This window comes from Rhinatrema bivittatum, chromosome 2, assembly GCF_901001135.1.
Source record: "Rhinatrema bivittatum chromosome 2, aRhiBiv1.1, whole genome shotgun sequence".
Classification (NCBI taxonomy): Eukaryota; Metazoa; Chordata; class Amphibia; order Gymnophiona; family Rhinatrematidae; genus Rhinatrema; species Rhinatrema bivittatum.
This window is the reverse complement of record NC_042616.1, coordinates 41,732,940-41,746,329: the sequence shown is the minus strand read 5'-3', so window position 1 is coordinate 41,746,329 and position 13,390 is coordinate 41,732,940. Positions and strand designations below refer to the sequence as shown.

Genomic DNA, 13,390 nt, shown 5'->3' with positions numbered 1-13,390 from the left:
AAGACCGCACAGCTGTTTAAAAGTCACCGTCTTGGTGATTTGTGCTGAATTGTTCTACCTTCTGCTATTCCTATATTTATAAACATAGATTATAAATTTATAGATTTATAAACAACTTCCTGCTCAAATTCCACATTTTGGTGATCGTGTGTGGATCCTTTCATGCAGTCTCAGGTGGTTTTTCTGTTTGAATCATTTTTTCATATTCAGAATATTTATATGGTTTCCCCTCAGGGCCGTGTCTCCAAATGGGTTTGTTTTTGTGCAAGCCTTAACAGGAATAAACTTCATTCGTAATGTCACTTTCTCAAATTTACTGCCAATGCCATTTTTAGTACTTGCACTGTGCCAGAAAGAGCCTCCTTCTGGAGTTCAAAAGGTGTAATTTTTATAGGCAACATAGGAAGGTATGCTTGGAAATTCTTAATTGGGTCAGTGGCACCCAATATAATTGAGACTATTTCTGTATCTTTCGCACACATTTTCTTGGTCTCTGATTGCAATTCTTGATTCTTAAGAATCTTTGCTTTCTCCATATGATCCACATAATAGTTGCTGAGTACAGATATTTCTATCAGCAATGCCCTTCTTGTATTTTACTTCTTCACCATAAGATCTAGTTATCTAGCATCAATTTTCCTGGCAGTGGGAATAGGAATATCCCCAGTGATCACAACTTCTTCATTGTCTTCTATTCTAATACTGTTGTGATTCCCTCCCCCTTTTTTTTAGTACATCGATGTTATAAGGTTCACACAGTTTCCAATGAATAAGCTATGCCACCTTATTATGCCTTTCTGTATACAGACCTTCTGAAATCAGCACTTCACATCCAGTGATAAGATATATGTAACCTTTTCCAGTTCATTAATGCATAATCTGCATTGGTCCATTTCACCAGTCTTTCTTTTCTATACAGACTGAGAACAATCTTATAACTATGATTTTCAATCTCTCATTCTATAGGTTCACTTTCCCTCTGGGACATAGAAGCTTTTATCAGATTCTGAACATTAAAATTGTTTATCTCTTTTGTGGTTCAATTCATGTTGTTGAAGGCTTGCTTTAGGACTGAAAAATGTATCAAATTCAGAACATTTAAATAGTTTCTTTCTCATATGGGTCCTTTCGTGCACTATCAGTTTACCTTTCTGATTGAAAGATTTATCACATTCAAAACATTTAAATGGTTTCTCTCCTTTGTGTATCATTTCATGTTTCCGCAAGTTGCATGTCTGTGTGAAACATTTATCACATTCAGAACATTTAAACGGTTTCTCTCCAGTGTGTATTCTCTCGTGTTTTCTTAGAGCAGATTTCTTCCGGAAGCCTTTATCACATTCAGAACATGGAAATGGTTTCTCTCCAGTGTGTATCATTTGGTGTACTCGCAGGCTGGTTTTCTGATTGAAACATTTATCACATTCAGAACATTTAAAAATATTCCCTTGTAGGTGGGTCATTTCATGCATTCTCAATTTGCCTTTCTGACTGAAACATTTATCACAAACTGAACATGTAAATGGTTTTTCTCCTTTGTGTATCATTTCATGTTTCCGAAGGCTGCATGTCTGACTGAAACATTTATCACATTCAGAACATTTAAATGGTTTTTCTCCAGTGTGTATTCTTTCATGTGTTCTTAGTCCAGATTTCTTACTGAAGCTTTTATCACACTCAGAACACTGAAATGGTTTTTCTCCTGTGTGTATCATCTTGTGCACTCTCAGATTGCCTTTCCGTTTGAAACATTTATCACATTCTGAACACCTAAATGGCTTCTCTTCAGTGTGGATTCTTTCATGTCGTCTTAGTTCCGGTTGACCTGTGAATGTTTTATCGCATGCACAACATTTAAATGGTTTCTCTCCAGTGTGCATTCTTTCATGTTTTCTTAGGTTACACTTGTGTTTAAAACATTTATCACAGTCAGAACATGTAAAAGGTTTCTCTCCAGTATGCATTCTTTTGTGTATTCTTAAGGCAGATTTCTGTCTGAAACCTTTATCACACTCAAAACATTTTAATAGTTTTTCTCCACTGTGCCAGTTTTCATGTCTCCTTAGGCAAAATTTATTACTGAAGCTCTTATCACATTCAGAACATTTAAATGGTTTCTCACCTGTGTGGATTCTTCCGTGTCTTTTGAGCTCATATTTAGTAATGAAGCATTTATGACATTCAGAACATATAAATGGTTTCTCTCCTGTGTGTGTCATTTCATGGCGTCGGCAGTTACCTTTGTTACTAAAACATTTATCGCATTCAGAACATTTATATGGTTTCTCTCCAGTGTGGATTCTTTCATGAATTCTTAGGTCAGATTTTTTAATGAAGCTTTTATCACATTCTGAACATTTAAATTGTTTTTCTCTCTTGTGGGTCATTTCAAAGTGTTCCTGGCTTGCTTCATGCCTAAAATATGTATCATATTCAGAACATTTAAATAGTTTGTCTCTTATGTGTGTCATTTCATGCATTTTCAGTTTCCCTTTCTGACTGAAACATTTAAGACATTCAGAACATTGAAATGGTTTTTCTCCTGTGTGTGTCATTTCGTGTATGCGCAGGCTGCATTTGTGGCTGAAAGATTTTCCACATTCAGAACATTTAAATGGTTTCTCCCCTGTGTGTGTCATTTCATGTGCTCGCAAACCAACCTTCTGACTAAAACTTTTATCACATTCAGAACATTTAAATTGCTTCTCCACCATATGGGTCATTCCATGCATTCGCAGGCCACTTTTTTGACTGAAACATTTCTCACATTGAGAACATTTAAACCGTTTTTCTCCAGTGTGGATAACTTCATGTATTTTTATACCATATTTTTGTCTGAAACATTTATCACATTCAGGACATTTATATGGTTTCTCACCAGTGTGGATTCTTTCATGTTTTGTTAGATCAGATTTCACACTGAAGCTTTTCTCACATTCTGAACATTTAAATGGTTTTTCTCCTGTGTGGGTCATTCCATGTACGCGCAGGCTGCATTTGTGACCAAAACATTTATCACATTCAGGGCATTTAAATGGTTTCTCTCCTTTGTGAAGTTTCTGATGAACTGTAAGTTGTGATCTGTATGTAAAACATTTTTCACAATCTGTACACTTGAAAGGCTTGTCTCTTTTATGCAACTTTTTATATTCTTTCAGATTTGACTTTCTATTACATTTTTCTTCACAGGTAGAATAATGAAATGTTCTTTCTTTTGTGTGAATTCTTACATGTTTTTCCAGCTCTACTCTACAGGGAAAGCCTTTTTCACACTGAGTACATTTTAAAAGTTTCTTTAGCATATGAATTTTTCTATATGCTGTAAGCTGTGCTTTGTTAGGGGTTCTTTTCTCATTTTCAGGGCCTATATTTTTTCCCTCTCTGCTTTGATATTCTTTCCTACATGTGTAGCTTGTACTCTCAGTAAACTTGTTTCCATATTCAACCTTTTCTTGATTCTCAGATGAATATGGGTTTATGGTAAGGTTTTCCCAAGTTTCGGCACTTTCATATGGTCTCTCTCCTTCCTTGAGTTTCTGAGTTTCTTCAAGATTTGGGCAGTGGTTGGAATTTCTCTCTTGTTCCTGCCATGTGGTTGGTTTCTCTCCTTTTTGGGCATTTTCTTTCACCCTGGATGGTGTTACTCTACTGCCACCTCCTTCACAGTCAGCTGAAGGAGCTAAGCTACCTCTTGAAGAGTCTCTGTGTGTCCATGCCTCCCTCTGCTGCCCATCACACCTTTTCTGATCCTCACTACTGTTCCTGCATCCATCATCTGTTGGGTAAAAATAGAAGTCTGCTTATTAATTTTCCAAATATGAAGAACACATTCAGGGAAATATTCCATATGATTATTTAAAGAAATTAGTTTACTTAAAGGGTGTGTTTTCAAAGGCCTGCGCACATAAAATACGGGGTTTACATGCATGGCCGGGCCCTGCGCGCATTTTAAAACAGGCCCGGCCAAATGCGTAAACCCCACTATGTGCACAAGTGCCTCTCCAGGGGGCAGGCTGGGTGGTGGGGGCAGGGTGGGGAGGGACGGAGGCCAGCAGGGACAGCGGCCATTAGCGCTGTCCCAGGGAAGTGCACGCCGGCAGTCAGCCGGCGTGTGTAAATTGCTTCTGCTCCAGAGGAACAGTAAGTGGAAAAATAAAAAAAATGTCAACTACATAGGTTGGGGTTAGGGGTCAGGATGGAGAGGGGAAAGGGAAAGAAGGTTAGGCAGGGGGGTAGAGAACTGGGGGAGGCCAGATTGCGTCCCCGGCACTCATGTGCACGCATGTTATAAAATCGTCACGTCCATGTGTGCACGCCGGGAACCGCGTGCATATGGACACGTACGCGCTCCTTTTAAAATCAACCCCTAAGGCTCTACATTATATATAATAGGAAGTGATACTGCTTGTGAACAGGTAAAGGTAGGCAAAAGCATTTAAACAGAGGGAAACAGACTATGCCTGATCTCATTCCACTGATTCTGTGCATCTCATCCTTACCTCCAGTCTCTGTGGCGTTTCCCTTCACTTTGATTATAGTCACTAACCAAAAATTCTGGAAAGCCCTGTTACAGACCTGGTTGTCATTCTGAACCCAGAGTCTCTGAACCTCCTAGTTGTCAGTTTAAGACAACTGAATTCTAATGAAATATTGATAAAAACATAACTTCAAAGTTATTAAAAAACATTCAGCCTCTGTATATAAAGTTTTAACTATTCCACAGCAAGCACTCATAACAAAGAATCATTTTGCTCACTGTACTTGGCATCCGTATTCTGCTTCCTTCCCTCCAGCAGGTCAAAGACATGAAACTCTTCCATTTTCAGGATCTCTACCATGGGATCAGGAAAGTAACCTTGGCTCCCTGTTAGAAAAATGGGAAAATATCTTAAGTTTTTAATAGTCACGGATATTGACTTATGGAAAGCAACACTTAGTTAAAAGTGAAATGATGGGAATTCTTTGAACTCTAGAATAAAAGTTTCTTGGTGGAAGGCATTAATGACCCTTTGTCAGAGCAGTCGCTAGCCTATGGCCAATGTGGCCATGGCTATAGATGCTACTGCCCTAGGGGTAGTGGGATGCTGCACCACCCTGTGGGGCTGAGAGTTGTTGGGATGAGACATGGGAAGAGAAAGAGCACCAGCCCCATGTATCAGACCTCTAGGGACATCGTTACCAGTGCTGCGATCCAACCCCCTAACTGTGACATGGCAGCTGGAGGGAATGAACAGAGAGCATGAGATTGGAAGTAGGTGCAGAAAGCATGGATTGGAGGTAGGTAGGTTTGTGGAGAAAGAAGTAACTGGGGGACTGGATGAGCAAGAACTGAGATTGGGAGTGGAAAGAGTGGGAACTGGGGGGATTAGTGTTAGTGGTATCTGGGGCATGGGTGGATGAGGTCTGGGAGATTCAGTAGGCAGTAAAGCATAGGGAGTGAATAGGGACAGAAATTTGGTGGGAATGGATTTCCAGGGATTGGGAGAATAAGGTTGGATGTGTATGGAGAACAACAATTGGAAGATCAGTGGTGATTGGCTGAACAAAGACTGGGTTGAGTTGGGGGTTGGTGGGGCTGGGGTGTACATCTGGTGGGTGTGAGACCAGGAACTGGGATTATGAAAGAGGATGTGTGGGACAAGGAGCTGATGGTTTGAGTAGGAGATATGACCTGCAGCTAGGAGGGATTAGTGGGTGGGTATGAGATGGTGGCTGAAGGATGGAGAACAAACAAGAGTTAGTGTGACAAATCCAGAGGACTAGTGAGAGGCAGTGGAAAAGGAAGGGTGAGAAACAGGAGGAATGGGAAGCTGGGTAGTGGATAAGAGACAGAGCCAGGAAGAGGCTGATCAACAGGGGAGGGGATCAGAGACAGAAGACAGTAGATGAGAAGCTGGGGAGGGGCTGAAAGACAGGCAGAAACCTGAGGCTGGGAAAGGAGTGAGAACAGAGTGGCAATAGGAGGACTGGGAAATGGGGTAAGAGCGGGAGATAGAGAGCTGGTAGGTAGGTGAGAAAGCTGCCTAGGGGTGGGAGGGCACCTGGTAGAGGTGCGGGACTCAGGAAGAAGTCAGGCCTGCATGGCACGTCATCCTGGAGTGTGGCTTGATTTAGCTATGGAGACATAACATAATAACTTTACTGCACTTAGGCAAAGTGTAGTTACAGTTTTCATTGCTATGGGCTAATGCAAATCATGATACGTTATGCAATTTGCAGCAACATTTTAATATTAATGGGCTGATTTGTATGATTGTGTAAGCTGGGGCTCCTAGGAAACATCTCCCCCAATCCTAGACCCCCACCTTATCAGAGCTGAAATGAAGAGGATACAATAATAGAATCATGGAAGATTTGGGGCAAGATGGCCGCCATCTAGCAGGTCAGCGGAGGACGCTCGAGGAGAGGTTCCATTTTCTTGTTGAAATTTTACCTCAAAATGCCCCATACAAAAAGAAAAGGAAGGCTGAGAGGGGTAGGGGAAAACTCACCCCTGGTCGATCCTTCCCAACCTCGAATTGAGGGATTCTTCGCTGGTGCAACAGCCTCGATGCCGGAGGGCCAGGTCGCTGGAGCCATGACACAGGAGCAAGCATCCTCCTCCCTGACCGATGACATCTCACCGAGCCCCGGAGAGCCGAGAAGGCCTGCTCATCCGGGTAACATCAGTGATACAGCTCCTAGTGATCGGGGAGTGGCGGAAACTCCTCTGACAGCAGTTCAGAGTGATGTGGTAGCCATTGTTCCAGCAGGAAGCTCCGGAGCGGTCCAAGAGCTGACAGGTGATGGGTATGCAACCGGGAACACCTCTGGAGGAGAGAAGCCTGGATTCCTCTATTGAGAACCAACAGGAGCTAAGATTCCTCCGACAAGGAACTGTACAGAGCATGTGCGATAGATTTGAAGCTGGAGGGAGCCAACTGAGAGCTCTGACAACAGGTTTACAAATATCAACGCTAAAAGATGGAACTCTGGAAGGAATTTGGACTGCCTTGAAATCCATTGAGAAATCTATTAAGACACTTTCACAGGTATCACTGGATATAAAAGATCAAACTGTAATGAATTATAATTTAATAACAACTTATAATAAACAGTATGAAGAATTGGATAAAAGAGTAAAATCAACTGAGAATATACCACAGAACTTAATAATATCTGAGAAGACTGCAAATAAAAGGTTGGAGGGGTTGGAAAACTCAATGAGAGCTCATAATTTGAGAGCGCTCAATTTCCCTGTGATTTGCCAGATTTCCCCTCTAGAGTTAAATTGTATTTTCATCAAGTTTTGAAAATTCCAGAGTCTGCTACTCCGCTTTTAGTAAAAGTTTATTATTTACAACAAAATACACCAGCCGAGGAACCAGGTCCGGAGGTACCTCAATCATCTAACTTGGATTTGACTAACTTCATAGAAACTTCCAGTGGGACAGAAATAAATATAAGGAAACCTTTATTTATAACTTTTGCTTTTCTATCAGAACGAAACCATGTTCTTAGGTTTTCTTAGGAATAGAAAATTACTTTTTTATGGTCGTCCTATATGGATGTACCCTGATGTGATTAAAGTTACACAAGCAAGGTGTAAAGAATTTCTCATGATGAGACCGGAGGTTCTCAAGCTAGGGGCGATATACATCTTAAAATATCCTTGTATATGTTTTGTTAAGTATCGAAGTAATCAATATGTATACTATGAGCCTGAACAGCTCAGAGCCTTCTTGAGGTCTCATTCCCAAAAAACTCAACTATAGTATTGGCTTAAATGAAGTTATGGTTGTAGCACTGCTAGATTATTAGCTTCTTCTTAAAAGATGATGTTTACCTTTCAGAAATGCTCTAATCCTGCCCCCCATAATTCCTATAATTGTTGATGTTGTATATGGTAAAATTTCCATATGATTATTACTTAGTTTGATGATGTTAGTTATATTCTCTGTATCAACATCTTTTTTTTTTCTGTACAAGAGTTGTTCTTGGGTAATTTCAAGAAAATTGAAAATAAAGACTTGAAGAAGAATCATGGAAGATTTATTATACAAGTTCACCACATTCACTGCTTACCCTGTGAAGCTGGTCAAATAGGTCTAAACAGGCAAATCGAAACCCCATCTGAGATTTATATTATCTGAAATTTAGTTGTATCAGAAGTCTTTTGACTAACTGGAAACATTTTTTAGCATGGTGTGCCTCTTTACTGCTGGGACCCTCTGGGATGTCAGCACTTCTCCGTCTTTTTCCTCTTCTTCCTCCTCCTTCCTGGTTTGGTCTGCTGTGCTGCTGGGCAGATCTTACCTTGTCATCGGTATCTATGCTTCAACAATTTTATTACATAAGTAAAAACATCGCCTGCTGAGGGATATGCAGCCCTCCCAGCAGGTGAACACAACATCAAAGCAATTTACACTTTACAATATGTAGTGACCTTACAATGGAAACAAACCCTCCCCTTACCCCCCCCCCCCCCCCCCCCCCCCCCCCCACACTCCCACGCTCTCTCAGGTCAATGAGTACCCTTCAGTTAAGAAAACTGTGAAATACAGCATCAGTGCACTGCAGAAGAGGGGTCAAGCATTCACAATGAGACTCTGGGAACAATGCGGCAATGATTGGAGATAGCAATCCCAAATCAGGGTGTCAATCACCGTCTTTGAGTAACTGCGCTTCTTCAGGTGAGTCCTCTCAAGGGCCAGACCGTAAGAGAGAATCGAGACGGATTTTCGTGATGTATCGGATCCTGTCGGAGAAGGTCCCTGTGTGGAGGTAGGCACAGAGGGCTCCCCACAAGGAGTTTTGCATGTCTGTGTTCCATGGGCATTTTGGCCAATCTGGGGCCACTAGTAGAACTAGTCCCCTGTGATGTTCTATCTTGCGGATAGTAGCAGTAGCAGCCATGGGGGGAAGGCATATAGTAAGTCTTCTTCTGGCCAAGTATGGACGAGAGCGTCTATTCCTTGGCAGTGTGGCTCTCATCTGCAGCTGAAGAACCTGGGGACTTGGGCACTGAGATATGAGGCCAGTAGATCCATGGCTGGGAGGCCCCGGCAATTTACTATCAGCTGGAAGGCTGTGGTCGACAGCGTCCATGCCCCGGGTCCAGGCTCTCTCTCTGCTGAGGAAGTCTGCTGAGAGGTTGTCTTTCCTGCGATATGGGAGGCCGATATCCCTTGTAGGTTTATCTCTGCCCATGTTATGAGAGGGTCTATCTCCAGAGACATCTGCTGGCTCCTGGTTCCTCCCTGGCAGTTGATGTAAGCTACCATTTTAGCGTTGTCCGACATTACTCAAATCGCTTTGGCTCGGAGTCTGTGGTTGAATCGCAGGCATGCTAGTCTGACTGCTCGAGCTTCCAGGCGGTTTATGTTCCATTCCGCCTCTTCCTTGTCCCATTGTCCCTGGGCCGTCAGTTCTTGACAGTGGGCTCCCCACCCTCACAGGCTCGCATCTGTAGTGAGCAAGATCCAGTTTGGTGGGGATAGGTTTACTTCTCTGCTTAGGTGATCTTCCTGTAGCCACCACTGAAGCTGAGAACATAGCTCTGCTGGTAGATGGAGGCGGATTGAGTAGTCCTGGGACAGTGGGTTCCATCGTGACAGTAAGGAGCGCTGAAGTGGTCACATGTGGGCCCTTGCCCACGGAACTACCTCCAGGGTTGATGCCATGAGGCTGAGGACTTGAAGATAGTCCCATAACTTGGGGCATGCCTTGGTCATCATTCGTCGTAATTGTTCCATCAGTTTCCTTCTCCTCAGGGGAGGAAGGAAGACTTTGTTCTGTTTGGTGTCGAAACGGGCCCCCAGGTATTCCAGGGATTAAGAGGGCTGCAGACTGCACTTGCCCGTGTTCACGACCCAACCGAGTTCCTGCAGTAGGCTTTTGACTCTGCTGGTCACCTGTTGGTTCTCTTCCGAAAACTTTGCCCTGATCAGCCAGTCGTCCAGGTAAGTGTGTACCAAGATCCCTTCCTTCCTCAGTGTTGCCGCCACCACCATCATGATTTTGGAGAATGTTCTGGGGGTAGTTGCCAGGCCAAAAGGTAGCACTCGGAACTGGTAATGGTGACCCAGTATCACAAAGCGTAGAAAACGCTGATGATCTTGATGGACTGGAATGTGAAGGTAGGCTTCAGAGAGGTCCAGGGAGGTCAGAAACGCTCCTAGTTGTACTGCCATTATGACTGAATGAAGAGTCTCCATGCAGATGTGTAGTATCCGCAGATGACGGTTGACGTTCTTGAGATCCAAGATGGGTCGGAATGATCCTGTTAGGATTAGTTAGTATGTGGGCCCTGGGCCGAGGTGAGAGATGGTACTGCCCACAGGGAGGAGCCCCATGAGCCTCACCGTCGGGAGTCAAGGTCTCAGGTGACATCAGACACAGTATCAGTCTAGAGTCTTTATTAAGGAGATAGAGTGGCCTTACCCGTGGAGCAGGGGGTGCCAGAGAGGAGGTCTCACAGACCCAGAGACCCAGGGTCAGTGGAATGGGGGATACCCAGAAAGGATACCTCCGTAGAGTTGGTAATGGTTCGCAGAGTGGGGTACACCGATGAGGTCTTCAGTAGAGATGATAGTGGCCCATGAAGCGGGGTACACCGAAGAGGTCTTCGGTAAAGATGGTAGTGGCCCGTGAAATGGGGTACATAGAAGAAGGTCCTCAGCAGAGCGGAGGACCGCAGAGCGGGGTTTGCTGATGAGGTCCTTAGTAGAGATGGTAATGGTCGGTGGAGCAGGGTACATCGGTGAGAGATCCTCAGAAGAGATGATAACGGTCCGCGGAGTGGAGGACAACGATGAAGTCCTCAGTAGAGTTGGTAAAGGCCCGCAGAGTGGGATACACCCGAGGGAGTCCTTAATAGAGATGGTAATGGTCCGCAGAGCGAGGTGCACCAGAGAGGTCCTTGGTAGAACAGGAAGTGGTCCACAGAGCGGGGTACTCACGAAAAGAGTAGCGATGGTTCCAGGGAAGCTCCAGGGAACGGGGCAGGCAGACGTTCCAAGCATCAGGCCCTCCGAGGAGCGGATGGCCAGAGACGAGGTGAGGGCCCTCGAGGAGCGGGTACCAGAGACATCTTACGCCAGGAAGCAGGAACTGGAACGCAGGGTCTTCTAGGAGCGAGGTGGATTTAGCAAGGAGGGATCTCTTTGCCAAGTCATCGGTAGGCAGGGCCAGCCGGCTTAAATGTCCTGAAGGGATGACGTCATCTGGAGGGGACTCCCCCGAGGTTCCCGTCATGACGTGCTTAAGATTGGCCCATGTGTGCACGCGCACTTAAGGGATTCCAAAGGCAAGATGGCAGTCAGCGGTGTCCGTACCGCCCCGGGAGGCCTGGGAACGGTAGGCAGGCCGCCGGCAGCTGGCGGAGGCTGCCAGTCTACCCCATGGAGTCAGGGAAGTGAAGAATGAGGTGAACAACAGCGGTCGCAGCCATTTGTGACTGACGGGCATAACAGTAGCCCCCTTCTTAGGAACCCTCCCCGGGGGTTTTGGCTTTCTTGGGTGTGAAGCATGGAACTGTTTGATCAGCTCCTTGTCAAGGATGTTAACAGAAGGCTCCCAGCTGTTCTCTTCGGGACAAAATCCTTCCCACGAGATCGTATATTCCCAACGCTTTCCGTGCTTCCTTACGTCCAAGATGTCCTCAACCTTTCGAAGCTAGAGGTTGGGGCTCAGGAGGTTTCTTGGAGAATTCCAATAGGATGAGTGGTTTTAACAGTGAGATGTGGAAGGCATTATGAATTTTGAGCGAAGTGGGTAGACGAAGGCTGTAACTGACTAGGCCCAGCCGGCGAAGTACGGGAAAGGGCCCAATGTATCTGGGAGCAAAGCGGGCTGAAGGCAACTTTAAGCGAATAAAGCGGGTGCTGAGCCACACCTTGTCTCCAACGTTCAACTGAGGAGCTGCCCAATGATGGGCATCGTAGAACTTCTTTGATTTTAGGGCGGCTTGTTGCAGAAGTTGTTTGGTATGCTCCCAAAGTTGATGCAGTTCTTGAGCAGAGGCTTATGCTGCCGGAGAAGGTATATAGACAGAGATATTGGAAGAGGAGGCAGAGGCTGACGTCCGTACACTACTTGGAAGGGGGATGATCCAGTAGACGCAGACTGATGGGAGTTCAGGGCGAACTCGGCCCATGGCAATAAGTCGGACCAGTAGTTCTGCCGAGAGTTCATGTATGCCTGAAGAAACTGCTTCAGGGTGCAGTTTGTCCTTTCTGTCTGTCCATTGGCCTGTGGGTGATAGGCCGATGTAAGGTCCAGGGTGATGTCAAATTTTTTACAAAGCGATCTCCAAAACTTGGCCATGAATTGGACACCCCTATCCGAGAGGATGTGCCTCAGGAGTCCATGAAGGCGGAAGATGTGACGAATAAATAGCTTAGCTAGCTCCAGGGCTAAAGGAAGGGCGGGTAACACCACGAAGTGAGCCATCTTCAAAAAGCGGTCCACAGTGACCCAGATGGTGTTATTGCCACTGGAAGGGGGTAGGTCCACAATAAAATCTGTGGATATGTGTGTCCACGGCTCACTAGGTGCAGGAAGAGGCTGTAGGATGCCCCAAGGATGACCTGCCGGTGGCTTTTGACGGGCGCAAGTGGGACATGATTCCACATATGCTTGAGTGTCCTTCTTCATGGTTGGCCACCAACAGAACCTCTGGAGTGTCATGAGTGTTCTAGCTTGTCCGAAATGATCAGCAAGTAAGGAATCATGTGCCCAGTGGAGGATCCTTCCTACGAAGAGGTCGGGGAACCACCGTCTTCCCAGATGGTACCATGTGTGTGGCGGAGAGGAGTACTTTAGTCGGGTCGATGATGTGCCGAGGGGCATCCGGGACATCATCAGTGGTGAACTAAAGAGAGAGGGCATCTGCTCGGACATTCTTATTAGCTGGTCGGTATCGAAGTAGGAAATTAAATAGAGTAAAAAAAAAGAGACCAGCGGGTCTGCCTGTGGTTAAGGCGTTGAGCGTGGTATAGGTATTCGAGGTTCTTGTGATCAGTGTACACTGTTATTTGGTGTTGTGCTCCCTCGAGCCAGGGGCGTCACTCTTCAAAGGTTAGTTTGATTGCCAGCAATTCTTTGTCCCCAATTCCGTAATTACGCTCAGCCAGAGAGAAGCGTCGGGAGAAGAACTAGCATGGGTGCAAGGTGTGGTTAGTAGAATGCTGGCTGAGAACTGCACCAACACCGACGTCAGAAGTGTCTACTTCGACGATGAAGGGTCATCTGGGATCAGGATGACGCAGGCATGCCTTCTTAAGCTCCCTGAAGGTGGACACGGCTTCGGGTGACCAATGGGATGGATTGGCTCCCTTTCGTGTCATAGCCGTGAGTGGGACGGTTAGTGTTGAATTACTGAGCAGCAAAAGGTAACTAGAAAGAGAGA

The 13,390-nt window shown here is 45.1% G+C and overlaps 1 protein-coding gene across 1 annotated transcript in view; it reads right to left on the bottom strand.

Moving 5' to 3' along the window:
• Positions 1 to 473: 473 nt before the first annotated feature.
• The window catches only part of LOC115083198 (zinc finger protein 585A-like), a 56,174-nt gene continuing 43,257 nt past the window's right edge, over positions 474 to 13,390 (bottom strand). Inside the window, exons 7-8 of the mRNA XM_029587004.1 lie at positions 4,757 to 4,864; positions 474 to 3,775 (exon numbers count right to left, since the gene is read on the bottom strand). Of these exons, the coding sequence (XP_029442864.1) occupies positions 1,014 to 3,775; positions 4,757 to 4,864 (2,870 nt within the window). The 3' untranslated portion in view covers positions 474 to 1,013. The remainder of the gene's footprint in view (positions 3,776 to 4,756; positions 4,865 to 13,390) is intronic.